This window comes from Neolamprologus multifasciatus, chromosome 12, assembly GCF_963576455.1.
Source record: "Neolamprologus multifasciatus chromosome 12, fNeoMul1.2, whole genome shotgun sequence".
NCBI classification, from domain to species: Eukaryota; Metazoa; Chordata; class Actinopteri; order Cichliformes; family Cichlidae; genus Neolamprologus; species Neolamprologus multifasciatus.
This window is the reverse complement of record NC_140450.1, coordinates 10632016-10653464: the sequence shown is the minus strand read 5'-3', so window position 1 is coordinate 10653464 and position 21449 is coordinate 10632016. Positions and strand designations below refer to the sequence as shown.

Genomic DNA, 21449 nt, shown 5'->3' with positions numbered 1-21449 from the left:
ATTGTGGTATTTGGAATAAAAGGCTGCCACATCTGATCATGAAACTGGGGCACAAAACTTGCTAAAATAAAGCTTATTTACATTTGTAAATGCCAATCTTTTCCCATTTAATCTAGGCAGTGTAGAAGAAGTATGCAGTACAAAGTCTGTAAGGTAGAGCAAAATTATGTGCCACTTTATGAATTAAAAGTATCTGCACCACAGCTAAGCTACACCTACTTTCTGCAAAAATATAATAGCATACAAATGAAATAAAAGCCAGGCACATAAAAGACCACAGAAATAGCTCATGTGTTCCTGTCGTTCATTAGCTAATGCAACTGACAAAGATGCTTTGAGTGCGAATCCAGCTATAAGGCTTTTTCATGGGCTTTCTTCTTCTTTCTTTTGTCTTGCTTCTGTGCAACATAACATCCACAGAAGAAGAACTGCTACAAAAAAATGTTCTAACGCAGGCAAATATAGGTGGTAATACAATAAAAACCTCAGGAAAACTGTCACTCAAACCAAGGACATTTCAGGACTAAATATAGCCATGTAAACTTTATACACAGTTAGGTGTTCTGCAGAATGTTGGTTTGGTACAGTGAAGTATTGCTTCCATGTAAATTCAAAAGCTCAAGGCTAACACGAAGAAACAGAGGATCTCATTCACACACAGAACACGAAACTACTGAACCGTGCAGACACTTGACAACAAAAGATGAGCTTCTACAGTCCAGTCCAGAGGAGCGATTGCATAACAAGCAATTGTTGTTAGGACAGGTTGTCATTCCACAGTAATTAATGCAATGTTGTGATCAGAATGATGTGAATGTATGGCCTGTAAAATGCAATGAACTGCACAAACCTTTTCCTTGTAAGACATATTGAGCTGTCAAAGAACACGTGTCACATATGATATTAACAACACCTCTTCTTTTATAACATGTCAGGTCGCCAGCAGCAGCAATAACAGATCCCTGAAACTGAAGCAGCTTAAAGGAATACAGCCATCATTAATTCTATTAACATCTGTGCTTTTTATATTGGCACAAACCTGTCTTCTGTGATGTGAAGATCAATGCCAGCAATAATAAAGTAAGATGATAATTGTGTTGTGTGTACTTCCTAGGACAAACATTAATTTTATTTTTATTTAGTCTTGTGTCAAATGCTACAAAAAAATCATAAAACAATGATTTTATGAAATTAAATGTTATCTTGTTATCCCCTAAACATTCACGACTTTAAAAGTCCCTATAGAATACCTATAAGTAAAAGGTTTAAACGTTCCGCTGATACAAACTAGGGTTGGGTGTTTTTTTATTAGTTTCCCACTGGCCACTCTCAGTCTAATAACCAGCAGTGGCTGATACATCTGGGTAGGTGTGTTCAGGGTGCACAGCCTGTATCTTTTGGTAATGGTGGAAAAACTAGTGCTTTGTAAGTAAGCTTGCTTATCCAAAGTTTCAGGATAGCTTGCAAGCTCAGAAATTTGTCAGAGGTTGGTGCTTTGTTCTATACCAGCAGTCCTCAAACCCCGGCACAGACCAGTACTGGGCCGCGAGAGTTGAGGCTCGGGTGTTTATCATTAACTTGGTTTCCCTGGGTCTTTTCCCGTGTTGTAGTTGTGTGTCTTATTTTGAAAGAAATATTTACACATTACCATACCGACCAGAGAGCGTTAAGGGGTAGAGAGGAGGATGCTACAGTCAATGTTGTTGGCGCATTTCAGGAGGATGCTGCTAATAAAGTTACACAATTACACAGTGAATTCACATTTATTATTTTTGTCTCGGCTGTATCATTTTATTTTGTTGTATTTATCTGCGACGCCTTAAAGGCCGATCCGTGAAAATATTGTCTGACATTAAACTGGTCCGTGGCGCAAAAAAGGTTGGGGACTGCAGTTCTATAATATCTAGCATCAACCCTAAAATGCCAGATCTCCATAGCAGTGTTTGTGTCCAACCATCTACTTTAGCTCAACACACTGGGGTGCCATGGAGCTATTGGGAAATTGTGTTGAACTTGTTTGTTTACAGAGCTGAATCTTTAATGACAGAGCACAAAAATAGGCCAAACAAAATGTCAAAAATCATCCAATACAACAGTTTCAAAAAGAAAACAGAAAACAGATTATAGCTAAACTGTATATTAACAACAGAATCAGTAAATAGCAGTGCTGACAAACTCACTGCCCACTTTGTTTGGGACACCTCCTCAACTTCTCCCTAACATAAATATTTAATAAACTGATCATATGGCAACAACTCTGCATTTAGGTTTATACATGGTCAAGAAAACCTGATTTAAGCTACTCTAAATGTGTATTTCAAAAACTGTTGAACACTGGGATTTTCTCAGAGAATGGTCATCAAGAAAGAAAATATTCAGTGAGCAACAGTTCTCTGGGTGGAAAGGCCATGTTGATGTCAGAAGATTGGAGTGATGAGTCTTGATTTCTGCAGCGACGTTTAGATAACAGGGCCAGAATTTGGTGTCATTAAAGAAGGAATCCATTCTGACTTGTACCAACAAATATGGTAGGTGATGATGCTGTAATGGTAATGGGGATATTTTCTTGGCACACTTTGGACTCGCTAGATACAAATGAGCATCATTTAAACACCACATGGTAGCTGAGTACTGTTGCTAACCATGTCCATCTCTTAATAGCTACAGTGTACCCATTTTCTCATGACTGCTTCCAGCAGGATAACGCACCATGACACAAAGCTCCTATCGGATCAAATGTGAAAATTACTACTAGTACTAGAAAGTAGGGGTGGGTTTTTATAATCGATTTATCGATTAAAATCGATTCTGGCTTGGATAACGTAAAATTGATTCATTAAAATCCTGAATCGATTTTTTAATATAAATTTATTTTGCCCGAAATGCCAGAATCTCTGGTGAAATCTCACAAAATTTCAACAACCACCAAACAGTTAAGAAAGTAAATGAGAGCAGGAACACGGATTCTGCACAGAGACTTAACCCTCATAATGTCCCCCCGATTTCCATACAACTGGGGTGATCAGGGGTCAAAACTGTCCCCGCTTCATTTGAGTGTTTTTTAAAGTATAAAGTATAAATTGTCAATCAATTCAGTGTTACATCTTAGTTTTACTTAAGACCAACACATTAACACAAAATTTACCCAACATTTTACATTTTAGGGCCACCACACCTTGTTTACAAAAAATACACCCTGTTTTTTAAGCGAAAATAAAACAAGAAAATTAAATATTTAATTGTTTAGATAATTTTGACTATCTGACTAACTACAGAGTGCTGTATGTTGAACTTTAGTGAGAATTTTTTTTTTGAACCATTTAAATTTTTTAAATGGCAGCACATAATCACACCTGTGGTCCTCAGGGGTCAAAAATGTCCCCACTTCATTTGACTGTTTTTTAAAGTATAAAGTATAAATTGTCAATCAATTCAGTGTTACATCTTAGTTTTACTTAAGACCAACACATTAACACAAAATTTACCCAACATTTTACATTTTAGGGCCACCACACCTTGTTTACATAAAGTACACTGTGTTTTCGAGTGTAAATAAAACAAGAAAATAAAATATTTAATTGTTTAGATAATTTTGACTATTTGTCTAACTAAAGAGTGCTGTATGTTGAACTTTAGTGAGAAAGTTTTTTTTCAAGCGTTTATAAATTTTAAATGGCAGCACATAATAACACCTGTGGTCCTCAGGGGTCAAAAATGTCCCCACTTCATTTGAGTGTTTTTTAAAATATAAAGTATAAATTGTCAATCAATTCAGTGTTACATCTTAGTTTTATTTAAGACCAACACATTAACACAAAATTTACCCAACATTTTACATTTTAGGGCCACCACACCTTGTTTACATAAAGTACACTGTGTTTTTGAGCAAAAACAAATTGAGAAAATAAAATATTTAAATGTTCAGATAATTTTGACTATCTGAATAACTACAGAGTGCTGTATGTTGAACTTTAGTGAGAAAGTTTTTTTTGAACCATTTATAAATTTTATATGGCAGCACATAATCACACCTGTGGTCCTCAGGGGTCAAAAATGTCCCCATCTGGTTTGATTGATACTTAATTAATATGAAGTCGATTTTTTCCCCCACTTTTAATTAAAACTTAATTCAAACATTTTTAAACATTTTTTTTTATTCCATTTCAAATTTAAGTCTGATAAAAACCTCATAAAAATGATTTTTTTTCTTTGTTTTTGGGTAAAAAATAAATTAAATCATCAGTTATCGTGATTATCGTTTCACAACCAGAGTCGGTTGCTTTAACAGATGATCACAGACGGGTTTATGTCAAAGTTAATTTAGAAAGCTGTTTTTAAACTACTTAAAGTTTTTTACTGGCAGCAAATAATCACATCTGTTGTCCTCTGGGCTCAAAAATGACCCCGTTTGCTTTGACTGTTTATAAAGCAAGAAGTATAAAATATCATCCATCTCTGTGTTTCAAGGTTTTATTCAACTTTATTCCAACTCATTACCTGACAGTTTTCTATATTTTGGCATGATAGGACACCAGGGCATGAGTCTGAGTGAACACATGAGAGCCTGAAGCAAGAACAAAGGCGTGTCCATGTTTTACCCAAGTGCAGGAGGAAGCTCAGGTTCATTCCTCTGTACTGGTCCCATCAGGAGGAAGCTCAGGTTTATTCCTCTGCACTGGTCCCATCATGGACAGCTTTCTTTCTGCACTTGCAGGCCAAGGGTCATATACAGTAAACAAGTTGTTACAGGTGATTGTTTTCTTTTGGAAACCTTCTGCAATGTTAGGGACAACTGGCGTGTCCTGACTGCAGGAGACGGTTTGCCATCGTACACTAGCATGTTCCATGTACAGCTGGACCTGCATCACATGCTGCCCATGTTTTTATCTCATCCCTGGTTTACTTGGATGTTCTGTTGGACAGAGTCCTCTGAAGGGGACTTGGTGCTCATACAGTCAGATCAGTACCAGGGTCTGACATCACAGCAGGAGACACGCCCACTTGCTCCATACACCTCAAATGGGAGCACGTTTGTGTCATGAACGATGATCATCTATTGTGTCTTTATCAAGAAATGATATCCTTTTTGTGCTTCTATGATTAATCTTGTGTCACCTTTAAAACTACTCTACCAGACTCAGGATGTCATAAACTGGCCGTAGCGACTCTACTGGATGCTCGGCAGTAAGAATCAACACACACACATACGCCTACAGCTGCATTCGGTCCATTTTTCTTCCTCTCTCGTTGTCCCTCCTTGTTCGTCATTGAGTTGGCTGTAGAGCAGGTCATCTGCTGATTGGATGGTTGTTGGTTCAATCTCTGTGTGCTCTAGTCTGGAGTTCTTACCAAGGTGTCCTTGGGCAAGTTACTGAACCCCAACTTGGTCTCTGATGCATCCATTGGCATGTGAACGTTCAAAGGCAGAATACAAGCAGAATACACTGTGTGTAATGCTTTCAGTACTCGAGTAGAAAAGTAACTGAAGGAGTATGGGACCTGGCACATGTGCTTGGACTGTGGTAGATCGTCTTTCTCTGAGGCACATGAGAGAGTCATGCATCGTCTGACACTGGGAAGGATAGAAGACCAGATCAATGTTTCCTCACATTACTGCAAATATTCCTCTGTCTCAGCTGACTCCTCTTTCCTGCTTGATTCTTTGTCTTCATCATAATTAAAATAGAAGATGTGCAGTCCTCTGACACATCTTCTATTTCAGTTTCACATCCTGAAAATTCAAGAAACTTCAAGAAGCCCAGTCACTTTCTTTCCAAGCTCCTCAGACTACCAAGCCCTGGAGGCCTGAGAACCTACTTGAACATAGTTCAGATTCTTCATCACTTTCCTTCACTTCATAGCCTTCTTCCACTTCTGCAGGTGGGTGATGTGCTTTTTCAGAGAAAGGTTAACATGTGCTCTAAATATTGGCTATATTTTCATTATCTTCTAACCCTGGATCTTCCTGAACATTGATTCTCCCTCCTCATTATACTAGAGGACAATATGTGCTTTGTCCTGCTGCTCATTGCTTTGCACAACATGGTAAAAAAATGTATGCTCATCAAAGTATGCAAATCTCTAGTGCAATGGAGGCTTGTGAGCTACTTTCTGTGTATGTATTATTATAGGGTCGACCTTACAATACGAAGCACTTTGATGCGACTGTTGTTGTGATTCGGTGCTGTGTAAATAAACTTTCATTGAATATAGAGCACCTGCCTCCTCATTGTGCTGCCTGTTGTTGTTGTTGTTTTGGTTGTTATGACCAGTGCTTGACCCCACACATCAGTGATCCAAGATCAAAGATGTTTGAAAGCAGTATGTTGTGAAAATACGGCTCTTTGCAACACTTTGTACTTTGGGGTCATTTTTGACCCCTGAGGACAGCAGCTGTTATAAAATCCAATAAAAACCCCATAAATAAATCAAATTACTTAAAACTTATTCCAATCACGCATAGTATAGTAATGAATAACTTCTGTTATTTTCAGACCATTTAATGAATAAAAAACACATTTTTGATAGCAAAAGATTTCTTTAGAGGACAAAAATGACCCGTGGACATCACAAGGGTTAAACACAGCGCAACGCGCGGATCAGAATCAGTTAGATGTCGCTTTTCTCACAGTCGGGGCTGAAAGCCGACAGCTCGCTGATTCTGATCTGTCGGCAGGTCCGCGCTTTGTGTTCACACCCTTTATGCGCTGATTCTAAAGCTGTTAGTTTGATGTCTCTCCAAACAATATTGACCGAACCAGCAGCAAAAGAAGATCCAAACTACGCTTCACATAAACATCGTCATGAATTCACTCTTACTTTTACTGTTTTGCTTCGACCACGATGCACAGCTCTCTCTCTCTCTCTGTACTTCCAAGAACAGTTTCCCATCTAAAAATCTGTTTTCTTTATTATTTGCTTGCTTGTTACGCACAAGACTACCGTTGTTTACAGCGCTGTCGGCCGACTTTTTTTTGTTTTCATTTTATATACTTCCGAAAAGAAAACCTAATTTCTGCCGTTCAATACTGAACAACTTTAAACTTTTTAAAATTATGCAAAATGCTTAGCCGTGTCTCTAATAAAACCGCTGTAACTTCAGAGGTAACGTTCATGTGTTGATCAATGGTTTTCTTTCATTTTTGATGTACTGCAGAATATTTTTATAAAATCCCATGCCAGGAAAATCGCCTTCATGTTTTTCTGTGTTTTATCTTCAGCTACTTTGACACAAAGGCATCTGCTGTGATGCTCACACCTTTGATAAAGTCTTGCGTGTGTCAGCTTCCTTTTTATAGATACAAAAATATGTAAATGTGCTGATCTGAATTATAATATTTCTGACTGTCAAAATTTCCCAGATTCGAATTGAATGGAATTAAATCGAATCGTGGATCGAATCGATTTGGGACCTTGTGAATCGGAATTGAATCGATTCTAGAAATCAGTGACGATACCCAGCCCTACTGGAAAGCTGTCAGTGAGTATCTACATAACTCTATACAGACCAAGATTCATACTTTTAGCTTTTGGTATGAATGCTGAGAACCAAACAACCAAAGTTAAAACGGAAAGTAAAAACATTAATTTTAGGGGCAGTGGATAGTAGTGGGTTCATTATGTACCATGTAATTATTAATCAGTGAACAACTTATTGTGAAGACATCACTTCACCTTGCACTACTGTCTGTTCAGCTGAGGTGCTAAAAATGCTACACGTGATGCACACTCTTCCAAACTTGAGTTTCTATAAATTGTTTTTTTTTTTAAATCACACAAACTACATGATCACAGCATTTCTAAATGAGCTTAAAAAAAGAAAGAAAGAAAAAAAAGTTAGGTTTCTACTTAATCAACAGATATTACGTTCTAAAAAGAAAACAAGTAAACACTTCCTGTTAAAAAAATATTTTTTGTATGTCTTACAGAATTAAGTTTCATCATGTGTAGCTTTTTTGTGTTGAAGGTGTGATCACTGTTGTTTTCACACACTTGCCGAGCAGACTTGTTTATTGGCAGGTTTGTGCTTGGTGAAAGGTGGGCAAAGTGAATAATTATCACAGTTTGCAGAAGAGAGAATTTTGAACAAGAGTGAAACAAAAAAAAAGGAAGAAAAACAAAAAGAAAAAATGCATTCCTTACTTTAACAATATAGAATTAAATATGTCAAGTTGGATCTGAACTTAAATAAAACACTAAACACTGGAGAATGGACCTGAAAAGCTCAAATGATAATTAGCAATGAGCTGGCGTTATACTTTAAATTTTTACATTACTTAAATGGATAATAATGTATACCAATCAAATAGAAGCCTCTGGAATGGGACAACACACACTCCACATCAGCCCTGCAGCAGAACATCTTAAGTGAGTGTGCGTTCTTCTGGTGTGAAATGACTCCACCTCCAATAATCCCCTATTTAACAGGAAGTCACAGCAGGACTGATAAACAGCATGTGACTCATCATTTTTAAACACAACACACATGAGATATGATAGACCTCATGCTGCTGCTTATCAGGCTACAGGTTGAGATGACAGATTAGACAAATTTATTTGAGTCGTTATTACAAAACCTAAACTGCTTGATGCTCTTTTTAACATGTTTTTAATAAGATGTCTTCTTTTATTTAATCGTGTGTCTGTCTTAGCCTTTTTTCTCTTGGCATAAGTTCAAAAAGTGGAATGCTGCACTATGGGAAAGAGTCCTCACAACTCAGTGCAGCATCGCCATGAGCATACAGTCTGTCGATTAAACAATCCTGGTTTCAGTTACACAAGATATTTTCAAGAAACAATTGTTGGTCTTTATTTCTGTAAATAAAGAGATGAAATGTGGCAAAAGGAGTAAGGGCTATGACCTGTAGCAAACAGCCAGCACCTAATGTCACATCGTCTACACATTTACTATGTGATATGTGCCCTAACCACTCAGCCACCATCTCTCTCTCTGGAAATACTGGAGTATTTCCAAGGGGAGGTAACGTGCACTGATAATTCCAGCTTGCAAAAAGAAATATAGCAAGTCTTTTTTAAAAAACTGAAACAGAGAATGTAATATTTGCATAAAAAGTGATTTTTCTAAAAGAATTCAAATGCATATACACACATGATTGCAAGAAAAAAGTTCACTGTCTTAAAAGCATGTGCAGGGCAGTTTTAAGACCAATGATTAGAGGTGAGACAGGGCCACCTTGTGGCCACTGATGAATCAGCTCCCTTGACTTAAAAGCCTTGACCTCCAACTTAACACATATTTTAAAAAAAAAGAAAAAGAAAAAATGGCTCATTTGATTTAAATTTAACAGAGCACACATGCAGATCAGTTTGTCGGTCAACATCACCAAAATGTAAAACTTGCCAGCTACTCTTTAGCACAGTAAGTGTTAGAAGTTACTCCTCTCTGTCTGCAGGATCCCAGAGGAATTTGAGGCATTTGGGGCACAGACTACAAAGACCTATACTTCAAACTCTCCTTACAGCTGGACCTCCTCCAACTCCAGCCAGAGTTTGTATTTGTATTACAGAGTAGCACAAGACAGCACTGCTCAGCAAATATATACAAAAGACAACTTGTTTAATTTATAAGTATAGATACATATAACATATCTGAGTAGGGATTGCTTTTCACATATACTAAACATATATTAAATAACCAGAACATTTTCCTTTGGTAAGAAAAGGACAAAAATAAAGGTGAAGTAGAGCAAAAGTGGACCAAAATGAGGCAGTGTGGTCACAATGTTTACCATTTTTAAACACTCAACACTTGAATATTGTTGAACAGGAAATTTATTTTCACCATTGGATCTACTATCTCTGTAATGCTTGGAAATAATCCTTGACTTAATTAAAAGTTTTTATAATAAGCCTAAGAAATCATTTCCAGCCACTCCAGACCCCCCAAAATATAGCAGCTCATTGTTCAAGTCATTGTGATATATCTCAATACTGGTTAGAGTTGTTTGAAAATTTAACTTCTGAACATCATACCAGACTTTCCTGCAAGTTCTTTTTATGCTTGATTTAAGTTGCTATTCTATGCTGCAAACCCCTATGGACCCTCTTCCACATAGCAAACATAGTTTCCCCCATCCACCCTGCCAGCCAGCCATGGCAACTTGTAACACTGCCCACATGACAGTAAGGTCTAGTGCCAGACCTCCTAGTAAAAAAAAAAAGTGTCTGAAGTTTAAATATAGAGCAGACTCACCCTGAGGACCCTGTTGGTTATAATAACAGGAGGCTCGTCGTTGGCGGGTATAACCTGGATGTGCACCATCTGAGCTGCACTCTGCTTCCTCAAGCTCGTGTCATTGGCCACCAAAGTGAAATTGTCAGCTAAGGTTTCACTGCTGTCGTGGACGTAGTAAATGAACTCGTGCTCCACCTGAATAATGATCACAGAAAGGATAGACTGGCATAGCAAAGGGTCTTCCAAAACACAGCAGTGCATAAAACTACCTTATGATGCTTAGGTCACAATCTCTTCTCTTGCATATAATTTCCACATAATAATAATGTGAAACCTCTCAGAAAATACTTAAGGGCATAATGACAAGATTAAAAAAAAAATAGGAAAATGATGATATTCCTATTGGGATAGGGTGAGAAAGATTTTTCTTTAAAGCATTTAATGAGAACCAAATCGAAGGTTATGAAGGTTACTTAAAATAATTAGTCCAGTCAATTATTGAGTAATTGATGGACGCATCCTCTAAATTCTAAACACTTGATGCAAACAAAACAAACAAACAAACAAACCAAACAAAAAAATAAAATAAATGTCACTGCCACACTAAATCAAAGCAGTTTTATACCCACCCAACTGCCAGTCTAATGCTATTTTCTGTGGTAACTGTAAGAGAGCTTGTCAGAATATCTCACCTGCCTCCTGGTGAAAGTGGTTATGGCCACACCGGGATGTCGTGAGTGCTCGATATGACCATGCTGCGGGGGCTGAGTCAAATTATAAAAGAAGTTGATTCCCGAAAAGTGTCGATTGGTGACTCTGAGCACATCCTGCGTCAGTGCTTTGGCTGCACCTTCGTTCAGTGTGATATTGGAGACTTGAAGTGGGATGAGCAGGGGGATGATGTCAACAAACATTTTAATGTTAGTGACATCAGTGACCCCGTTGGTGGCATCAAGGATGAAGGTGTCGTTGACTTTGTTTGGCTCCACCTGCACATACTGAATGTTCCCGCTGTTGATGTCATTTTGGGTAAATGTGTTGACAGGGGACTGTTTGGTTCCGATGTAGCGCTCTTCCGCTTCAACAAAACGCCTAAGAAAGCCATAAGATGGGGCTACCTTTACGGTGAACACAATTTCAGATGGCAGGTTGTCCTCGTGGGTGACCTGCAAGAATCAGAAAACATTTGGTCCTTAAATTTGAAATGTCTCTTGTGTCACTGAGGTTTAGTTGTCGTGTGATTCTCAACATAAACTGGCAAAATAGTAAAACATAAAAACAAAAACTGGTCAAAGATTTGTTTTAAGCCTTCCAGCAGCATACAAGCAGTTGATGTAATATTTCCTTCAATTCAGATTACTTATTTCACTCATTTATCAAAAAAACCTTTAATTGAATGCTTCGAAGAAATTAAAGTTCTTTAAATGAAAATACTCACCTCTAGTTTAGTTTCATCAATCTTTGCTGGTTTTCCCTCTTCCACCAATAAAGTATCATGATGCTGTACAATGGGAGGTCTCTGATGACTTTCCAGGTAAACCTTCACATTGACCCTGCTTGTGAACTGAAGACTTTTAGCTTTCACCGTTATGTTGAAATAGTCTATCAGATATTTGCTGTCATTGTGCCGATAGCGGATCAGCCCTGCTTTTAAGTCAGCTTGTGTGAATGTCACAATGGTTGTTTCATTGCGGTAAAGACTTCCATACTTTGGACCTTCATCCAACTTGAAGATAACCTCCTTGTCATCTCGGATGTCCAGATTTGACATTACACTATAATTGCTGGTGGAAAAGACCACTGAATGACCTTTCTGGACCAGCAGGCCGGTGTTATTGTCGACTTTCAAGAAAGGGTCATGTGCACTGATGTGTAAAAGGCCTGACACAAAATGTTTTCCATCGGAGACAAAAAGTACAAATCTGCCAGAGCTCACACCTTTGTGAATGAACAGCACCCGCTTTTCTTCCAAATCCTTCTGTCGAAACTGGAACAGCCGATAAGTGGTGTCATTTACCAGCACGAGGTCTCCCATTGGGATACCACGTCGAGTGTAAACCAATTGGCCGTCATCAAAGTCAGAGTCGGCATCTTGATATTGCAGATCTTCTGTAGTGAGTAACTTCTGTCCATCCCTTACTACGTGGAAAACTTTATCAATTACACGTACTGGTTTTTGGTCATTTAGCAGCTGAATGGATATGTTAAAAACACTTTCCTTGGAGCCAGGTTCATCTTCTGCAATAAAAGGTTTGAATCCTTGGGTGGTGGAGGCTATGAAAGTGAATTCATCTTGAGTCGTTTCACTGTCATCATGGACATATATTATACGTTCCTCTAAAATATCTTTATTACTAAAGGTTAAGATGTTGTCATAGCTAGCATTGGAATTTGACTGACTTATACGGACTAGCTTTCCGTGTTTTGGGCTGTTTATAACTGTATAAAACATATCCTTTGTGCTCAGAGTCTCTGCAAAGAGCTCATCTTTGGTGATAAGCTTACTTTCTCCCTCCTGAAGTGAGAGTCCTGCATTTCTAATAAACACACTGTTAACATCAGCCTTAATAGAAAACTGAAAATCATAGTTCTGTGACTGAGCATGTTTGGAAAACAGATGAAATTTGAATCTGTCAGTTGTATCTTGGTAAGGTCTGTCAACTAGCTCATAATGCACTTTTAGATCTGTTACATCTCTTTGGCTAAAGGTGGAGTTCTTCTTTAAGACTGTGGTGTTGAGAAGTAATTTCCCTTTCTTTGGTGTAGTGAGAACCCGAAAATATAGGTCATCCTCTGAGAGAGTCACACCTTCAGTTGTGGCAAAAAGACACTCTGAGTTTAGTGTCACTTTCCTCACTTTATCCAAGTCTATCATAGTGTTTCTCACCAGGTGGTACTTTACCCACTTCACAGTGATTGGGAACAAGATTTCAGTGGTTTCCCTTGCAGCCACATTAACTTTACACTTGAAGTAATCAGTGGGATTAGATGTCTGGATGTCTTGGAAAGTACTAACATATCTCAAGCGCTCCTTTTCTAAAAGCCTTTGTGAAAATGAATCAGTATGCCTCCATTCACCACTCGAGTGAAGTCTCTGGAGTTCTCCATACTGAGGTGGTTCAATGACATCGTATCGAATGTCTACAACCTGGTTCACAGCATTTGTTTGCACAGCCAGCTGCTTTGAGCCAATAATAGCAGTTTCTCCTTGAATGATATCAAGGCCTGTGTTGTTAGCAATCTTATACTCAAGTGCTAGCGCCATAATTCTTAAAACTACAGTGTTGCTGACCTTTTCCCCATCACTAACTCTCAGAACTATCCTTGAGTTTCGAACCCCTGTGTGAACGTAGTACACCCTCAGTTGGTCTAAGTCTGTATATGAAAATGAGGTCACTGCCTTGCCTGGGTTGCTTTCAACTTCCAAGTATCCTGCATCAGCATTCAAGTTCCCAAGTACAGAAAAGAAAAGATCTGTGTAATTGCTGTCAATGTCTGTTGCCATCAAAACATCAGTGGTGAGGCGTTTTTTTGAGTTCTCCAGCAGAACAAAGAGATTTCCTTGAGGTAGACTCAACTCAGGTGCATCATTAGTGGATGTCACTGAAATATTGTAGCGGTACAGTTTGGTGCCCTTTAAATAATCAGGAACTTGCTTTCGACTACTAGAAAAAATTGAAAACATGAAGAAATCATCCGGTTCCTCTGAGCCTCCATGGATGTACATCACTCGCTCATGCCAAAGGTCCAACATGCTGAAAGTATTCTCCTCTTGGTCCTGATCGACATCAAGCCTTATCTGACCTCGAAGTGGTTGCTCCTCTATCCGAAACATAATTTGAGACTGTCGAATGCCAAGTTTTCTAAAGTCCAAGAGAACCTTGATGTGTTTGGCTTCAAGAGATGCTCGACCACCTTCTTGGACTATAAGGTTTTTAAGCTGCACAAAATTGAAACCATACCTTCTGTCCAAGCCCCATGCAAGTGTGGACATATCAATCGATGGTGTTGGTGTTATCAAGTGAAAAAGAGATCCTGGAGTATTTGTTGGATTTAAAGCAGTTGGTGGATCTGATTCTTTCTCTGGCTCACAACCAACTGATATATCTTTGGTGACTACAGCATTAGAGAGACCTATCTTAACTCTGTTAACTGCAATGTTCTTTAGACATCCTTTGAAGGAACCTCCCCTGGCACGCTTTCCAGATACAGAGACAAGCCCCATCTTTTTGACTTCAGATCTTGTGCCATCATCGATGCCTCCAACAAAAAGATAACCTTTAAGCTGGAGCGCTTTTGGGTGAGGGATAATGCCAGTTTTCACCATCTCTCCATCAATAGTTAGTTCAAGGCTTTTGGAACTGAAATATAACTTGATGGAATGCCATTTTCTGTCATTGATGAGCGTGAGTGAACGAAGCTCAGTTTTGGTTCCACCTGTTCCAACAACAGCCACAAGCAAACCGTCCTGAATCTCCAGAGCCACAAACTTCTCCTCTCTGGCTGCATTGTACAGGATAATTCCCTCTTTAGCTGAAGTGTGCACAACACACTCAAATACAGCCTCCTGCTCAGTAATCCAGGTTGGAACAGAAATGTAAGCCCTCGAGCTGAAGAAACTGATAGGATCCTCTTCAGTGGCAAAGAACTGGGGACTGCAGCCTAAAGACACTTCATGAACATTCTTGTATCCGGTATATGGTCTCAGTGATGACAGCAAGTCACGTTCATTGAAAAGTACATCATCCATGCAGCCTCGGAAGCCAACTGGGTCTCTGGGCAGGTAAGGTCTATCCAAGCCCCCTGAGCCTCCAACATAGAGACCCTCTGTGTTGAGACTGTAATAGGGACCTGGCACCTTTACACTGCTGTGAGAGTTTGAGTCAACGGTGAGAGTAATGTTGAGCTGCACATGATGGACTTCCACATGGTGCCAGGCCAGATCGTTGAGATGGGTTCCCCGGTCTGATTCTAACATCTGCTCCCCCGATCCAAGATCCAATTTCAGCTGGGAGAAAGAACAAAAACAACTGGATTACAAAATATGACATTTTACGAAATATTATGCAAATGCACAGAGCAACTTAAGGAGGAAATTAGGGCTTATTATTACATTACAATAAAAAAGTATTTGCTCCCACCCTGATTTCTTTTTTAAATATTTGCTATACTTTAATGTTCCTGATCAAACAGTATTTTCTATTAGATAAATAGAATGCAGTTTTTAAATGAAAATTTTGATAATTTAAGGGGAAAAAATATTCAAACTTACATGGGCGTATGTTAAAAAATAATTGCATAATATAGCAGGACAATGATTGGAAGCATATTACCTCAGAAATAGCTAAAGAAAACAAAAAAAAAACCCTCTTCAATGTGGCTGAATTAACACAATTTGGCAAAGAAAAGTGGGCAAAAATTCCCCCAGAGTGATGTGACTCATTGCCAGTTACTGCAAATGCTTGATTGTAGTTTTTGCTGGCAAGGGTGGCACAACCAGTTATTAGGTTTAGGGGGCGATTACTTTATCACATATGGCTTGGATAGCTTTTTAAATAAAACCATTAATTAAAGACATTATTTTGGATTTACTTAGGCTATCTTTATCTAATATTAGATGACATCAAACATCTAAGTGTGACAAATATGCAAAAAGAAAGTTGGATGGGTATAAAATACTTTTTCTAACTTTTCACTTTTTCCAATACCCTTTTGAAAAAAAAAAAAAATCCCACATTAAATATGACTCATTGCTAGGAATGCTAGTAGTAGTATGCAGGTCCAGCATGTGGCTCCAGACCGATTACCTCAGGAAATACTGAATGCACTGCCATGAAAATTTGGTTTATGGTCCCCGAAGGTTGACACTACTGACTTCAGCGACTGTGAAGACCTATCAACTTTTCTCTAAGGACTTTATTTTATGTTTGTTTAGTTTAACACAGTTTGACATCACTGTGACACAAACACTTACAGCATATAAAGTCTTAACTTTAATGACCCAACAACAGATATAGAATACTTTGATAAATTGAACACCATCAGGAGTTTAACATAAATTAAACAGACATTCATGGATGAACTTTGATAACTTTAGTGACTCCTTAAATTTTTATCCAGTAATGCAAAACCACTTTTGTGCCCAAGTACATGTTATTTGGTATGATCATACAGTCGTTATTGAAAATAATATTTTAATACAATCTAAAATTGTTTATACAGTGGTACACATGTAAAATAATAATTCTTGAAATATTTTCATTGTATAAGCAAAAGTAGAGAACCCCGAAGGAGAAGCAAGATTTAAATTGCTTATTTTCCATGATGTCACCTGTGATTATAACAGTGAGCTTTGTCTGTCGTTTAAAGCAGGAAGAGCACTATTATCTTTTTGCCTTCAGCTATGTCCTCAGAGAATCACATCACCTTCTCAAACTAATGCACCATTTAGATGATGTGCTTGTCAAGGCTTGCTGTTCAGTCGCCACTATTCATGGACTGGTTTCCGGGAAGCGACGCTCATGTCTGACTCACACGAAATGAGACCCCAAGCCAGAGGAAAACTTGTGTGACGGAAGAAATAAAACAAAACAAAACCCTTAAATGGTAACCAGTGCCAGTTTATGAACACGGAGTTCGCTCCTCGTGCTTACTAAGGTACAACTCTGCAACACAGTTGTCAGTGTGATTCATTCCCAGCAGCAAAAGTCTAACACAAATAGATGCTTAGTCACAGGGATTTCTCTAGTCTGAAGCAGAAAAGCTCTAATGCATATCTGACGACTTCCTATGTTTCCTATGAATGTGTCTACTTACAAAAAGGCTTCTGACAGTATATCTGTGCATTCTGTATGCTGATTTAGCCTGGCAGGGCTGCTTTCAAGATGCTTTAGAAACTATCTTCAATGGACATTTTGATTTACCTTTAAATTCTCCCTGCAAAGCTTCTGTTACAAGACTTTAATGCTTGTGGCACAAGCTTATCTTTAATTACTAAATTCCTGTGTAAACCTAATGTACACCTACATTTTGATAAATACAAAATAAATCCCAAAAGGTGGCAGTGAATGCTATATTTAACCACATACAGCTTCCTTTTAATGTAAAACTGTTGCTGAAACATGATATTTCATTGTTTTCCACTCCAGTAATTAAAAGCTCAGTATGAAATTCAGAACCCTGAGAAACAGGAACCGATAAGCTATGTGAAATAATCATTATTGCAATAACAGATCAGTGAAAAAAGAAATCTGTATGATACATGTTTGAATACATTTGACTTTCATTCACAGTTTGATAAAAGCATTTGATTTTGAACAGACTAAGCTTTGTAGGCTGAGTTTAAGAGGACCGCTCATGATTGAACAGAACAAAAGCCACTGGAGTGTAGATATATAAGTTTAAGATTAGACTGATGACAATATTTGAACAACAATGTTAAGGTCATTTAACTGTGCATACCTTCTATATTACATTACATTAGTTATTATACTGTAGAACATCAGGTAAAGAACAATACGCTAGTTAGAGATGGGATGACTAACTCATTCAATAGTTGCAATGACAAACAATTTTGTGATATTTCATGTTTTATTCTTGGACTGCACTATAGGTCTGCATGATTGATGGTTTAAAATAATCCGTATTTATTACATATTGGGCTTTGGTGCCTTTGGTCCTTTGTTACACGGAAGCAGTTGGAAGTAGATTTTTGGGGGTATATCATGAAGAGCTATAAGAAGAGGGAATAAAACTGTCTGAAATGGGGAATTTAAAGGAGTCTGAAGTCTGAACTTTTGGCTCACAGAGATTACTTGCACATATATTGGCCTCATTACTTTGGCCATGTTTAATATGAGCATCCACAATTGTAACAGACGTGTGTTTCACTGTCATCCAGCCTCTCAATTAGGGGTGGGGGAAAAAAATCGATACTGTGTAGTATCGTGATATTTTGTTTGCTAATAATGTAGCGATACAGGGACAGCAGAAATTGATATTTTGTTACAAAAAAGGTTTTTCTGCTCTGACTTCAGAGCATGTTGATCCTTTTTCTGAGCAAGAATCCTGACATTCCTTCACTGTTCAAATGTGTTTAATTTTTTTTGGCAGCAATAAACATGACAGTTTACTTATTTTAATTTAAGACATGTTTTATTTTAATTAAGTTTAAAACTTTTTTATTTAATGTAAAATTATATTTTGTTTTAATTTACTTTCAAATTCTTCAGTTGCTGAAGGGGCTGCATAGTTTTCATAAATTGCATAGTTCAGAATAGCTATAATTGTACCAGATGGTTGCATTCAGTTAAGTTGGACTAGACTGTAATACAAACCGTTCAGTTTGTCAACAATAAAAACTGAAATGAGAGAAAGACTGAGTGCGAGACTTTGATATTAGATAAAATGAATATTGATAAAGTTTACCTTTATGTGCAGAATCTGAATATTGCAAAATATTTAAAAAAATTGCAATAATATCGTATCGTGCGTTAAGTATTGTGATAATATCGTATCGTGGGATGTATGGTGATTCCCACCTCTACTCTCAATCATGTGGTTTGAGTGACTAATCTGTCCATGATCTCAAAAATCTTTCATCATCTCGTGTTCACTGTGACAAGAAGTGACTGGTATGGCATTAAGACTCAGCTCACACCACACAGGCTTGTCAGCTTGTGTCAACGTGTTCAGAGACTGACACTGTCAACAGAGACAGAGCCACAGCTAATGGTGACGAATGTTTGTTTGTCCATAATGCACATACATGTAGTCAGACACAAAAAGTAAAAACTGGATGTTGTGCATATAGCATACTGTGTGTGTGTGTGTGTGCATGTGTGCGTGAACGTGTGAAATTATATGCCTGAACACATATGCTCATGTGCTGGAGCCATGGATGTACCCACCTGCAGGCGACCCGTGTGGAGCTCTAGTAAAAAGTAGTGGGTCTGTCCAGCGGCGAGAAACAGCAGGCCATTTGTGCTCGAGGTTCTGAAGCGAATGCGGAGCACGTTACGGTCGGACGACTGTCTCGCCTTGAGCTGTACAAAGCCGTCACCATAGAAGGAAGCTGTGAGAGGAAAAGGGATTGGGGAAAAAAACCTAGACTTAGAGGAGGAGTACATGTCCTCAATTTTGGTGTCTTTTTTCAGGCTAACTCACAATTATTTAAACTGAGCCGAGTACAAGAGAGAACTGGGACAGGAAGTAGAGTAGCAGTGATTACAACAAACAGAGCAAGTCAAGTCAAGCATTGTGGTCTTAATACAGTCGACATGTGACATTTAGATATAAAAGCCAGCATAATTATCATCAAAGCTGTTCTTTACAAGTGAGCAGACTGTGTATAAGTGGGAAGGGCACACACAGAGCTTTACACCACACGCTGCGCAAAATTATACCTCACCTGATTTCAAAGACTTGTCAGATTCTCTGGATCTACTGAGTTTAGCCTTCGCGGTGGGCTAGTTGCACTTAAAAGGCTCCATGCATTCAATTACAACAAGAATACAATTATTGCAGCTTTAAAGCTTTACCTATAGAATAATAACCACCTTTAAGACGAAACTAAACTCAAGCCTGCAGAACTGCAGGTTTATCTCTCGTTAGTAGCTGTAGGAGAAAGTTGTTCATGGTTTCTCTTAAATGTATAGCAGTTGCATATGTTGACTTTAATGCCATAACAGCAGTGTACAAACTGAGGCAGTGGATGTGGAGGAGGCTTGCGGGAAGTCCGTCATGTTCGGGCATGCCCTGCCCTGACAGGAACCTTCAACCTGAACATGAAAGGCTCTGACGTCCCCACATTGTCTGTGGCCCCATGTTCCAGAAACAGCATGGCGGACGGACCCAGCTGTTTCTTCTACATCACCTCCCTGCCATTTCACATCACCCTGTAATCTGGGCTAACATGCTCTGAAGCGTTTTTGTCTGAGCCTCCATGCCCGGGCACCACCAGTTTAGTTTTTAATGAGCTCCAGAGTCCCCAGCATATTGAATGGTTAACAAACTGAAGAAATGTGCCCATTCTACATTTGATTTCCCCCCCCCCCCTGCTGCTAATGAGCTAAAGTGCTCAGTGGGGGAAGCTAAATAAAGTTAATTACTCTGCCTCCTAAAAGGGTTAATGCACTAATGTGCAGTTTGCTTAAACTGATCCACTCTGTGTGGACCGTGCAATATTTTTCTTTTAAGCAATTAGATCAGTTAAGCATGTTAATAAGCCCTTGAGGCACATACAATAATCAATGAGAATGTATTTAAAATATAAACAACCAGAGAAAGGAAAACAAAATAAAACTTAGTTTGTATAACTGAGATGGAGTTTTAACACATCTAGGGAATACGTGCTGTTGCTTCATTTAGAAATTCTATATATAGATATATTTAAAATCATACACATTCTTATTTTGTTAACCTAAATTTATACAATTTTGGCTTGCTTCACATGTTAACAGCCAACTCTTATTTACTCCCCACAAACAAAAGTCAAGACTTTAGTGCCTCAGGGCTGCGTTTTAAGCCCCCTGCTGTACTCACTGTACACTTATGACTGTGTAGCCACATCAGACACCACCTCCATTGTCAAGTTTGCTGATGACACTGTTGTTGTAGGCCTGATCTCCAACAACATCGAGACGGCCTACCTGGAGGAGATTAGGAACCTGGAGACCTGGTGCCAGGAGAATAACCTCCTCCTAAACATCAGCAAGACTAAGGAGCTGATCGTGGACTTCACCACAAAGCAGGCGAGGAATTACAAACCCCTCATCATCAGTGGCACGCCAGTGGAGAGAGTGGACAGTTTCCGATACCTGGGTGTCCACATCACTCAGGACCTGTCATGGTCCTGCCACATCAACACCCAGGTTAAGAAAGCCCGTCAGCGTCTCTTCTTCCTCAGAAGACTTAGAGACTTCCATCTGCCACTGAAGGTGCTCAAGAACTTCTACTGCTGCACCATCGAGAGCGTCCTGACGGCAAACATCTGCACCTGGTTTGGGAACAGCACCAAGCAGGACAGACGAGATCTGCAAAGAGTGGTGCGCTCAGCCGAACGCATCATTCAATCAGAGCTCCCTGACCTGCTGTCCATCTACACCAAGCGGTGCAAGTCCAAAGCTAGGAAGATTATGATGGACCTCTCCCATCCCAACAATGGACTCTTCTCACTGTTGAGGTCTGGGAAGCGCTTCCGCTCCCTTAAGGCCAAAACAGAGAGAATGAGGAGGAGCTTCTTCCCCCAGGCTAT

At 38.8% G+C, this 21449-nt stretch overlaps 1 protein-coding gene across 1 annotated transcript in view; it reads right to left on the bottom strand.

Moving 5' to 3' along the window:
• cspg4ba (chondroitin sulfate proteoglycan 4ba) overlaps window positions 1-21449 on the bottom strand; it is a 34069-nt gene that overhangs the window by 9935 nt on the left and 2685 nt on the right. The window contains exons 2-5 of the mRNA XM_085179193.1: window positions 19105-19268; window positions 11634-15203; window positions 10888-11361; window positions 10214-10390 (exon numbers count right to left, since the gene is read on the bottom strand). Coding sequence (XP_085035319.1) covers window positions 10214-10390; window positions 10888-11361; window positions 11634-15203; window positions 19105-19268 — 4385 coding nt within the window. The remainder of the gene's footprint in view (window positions 1-10213; window positions 10391-10887; window positions 11362-11633; window positions 15204-19104; window positions 19269-21449) is intronic.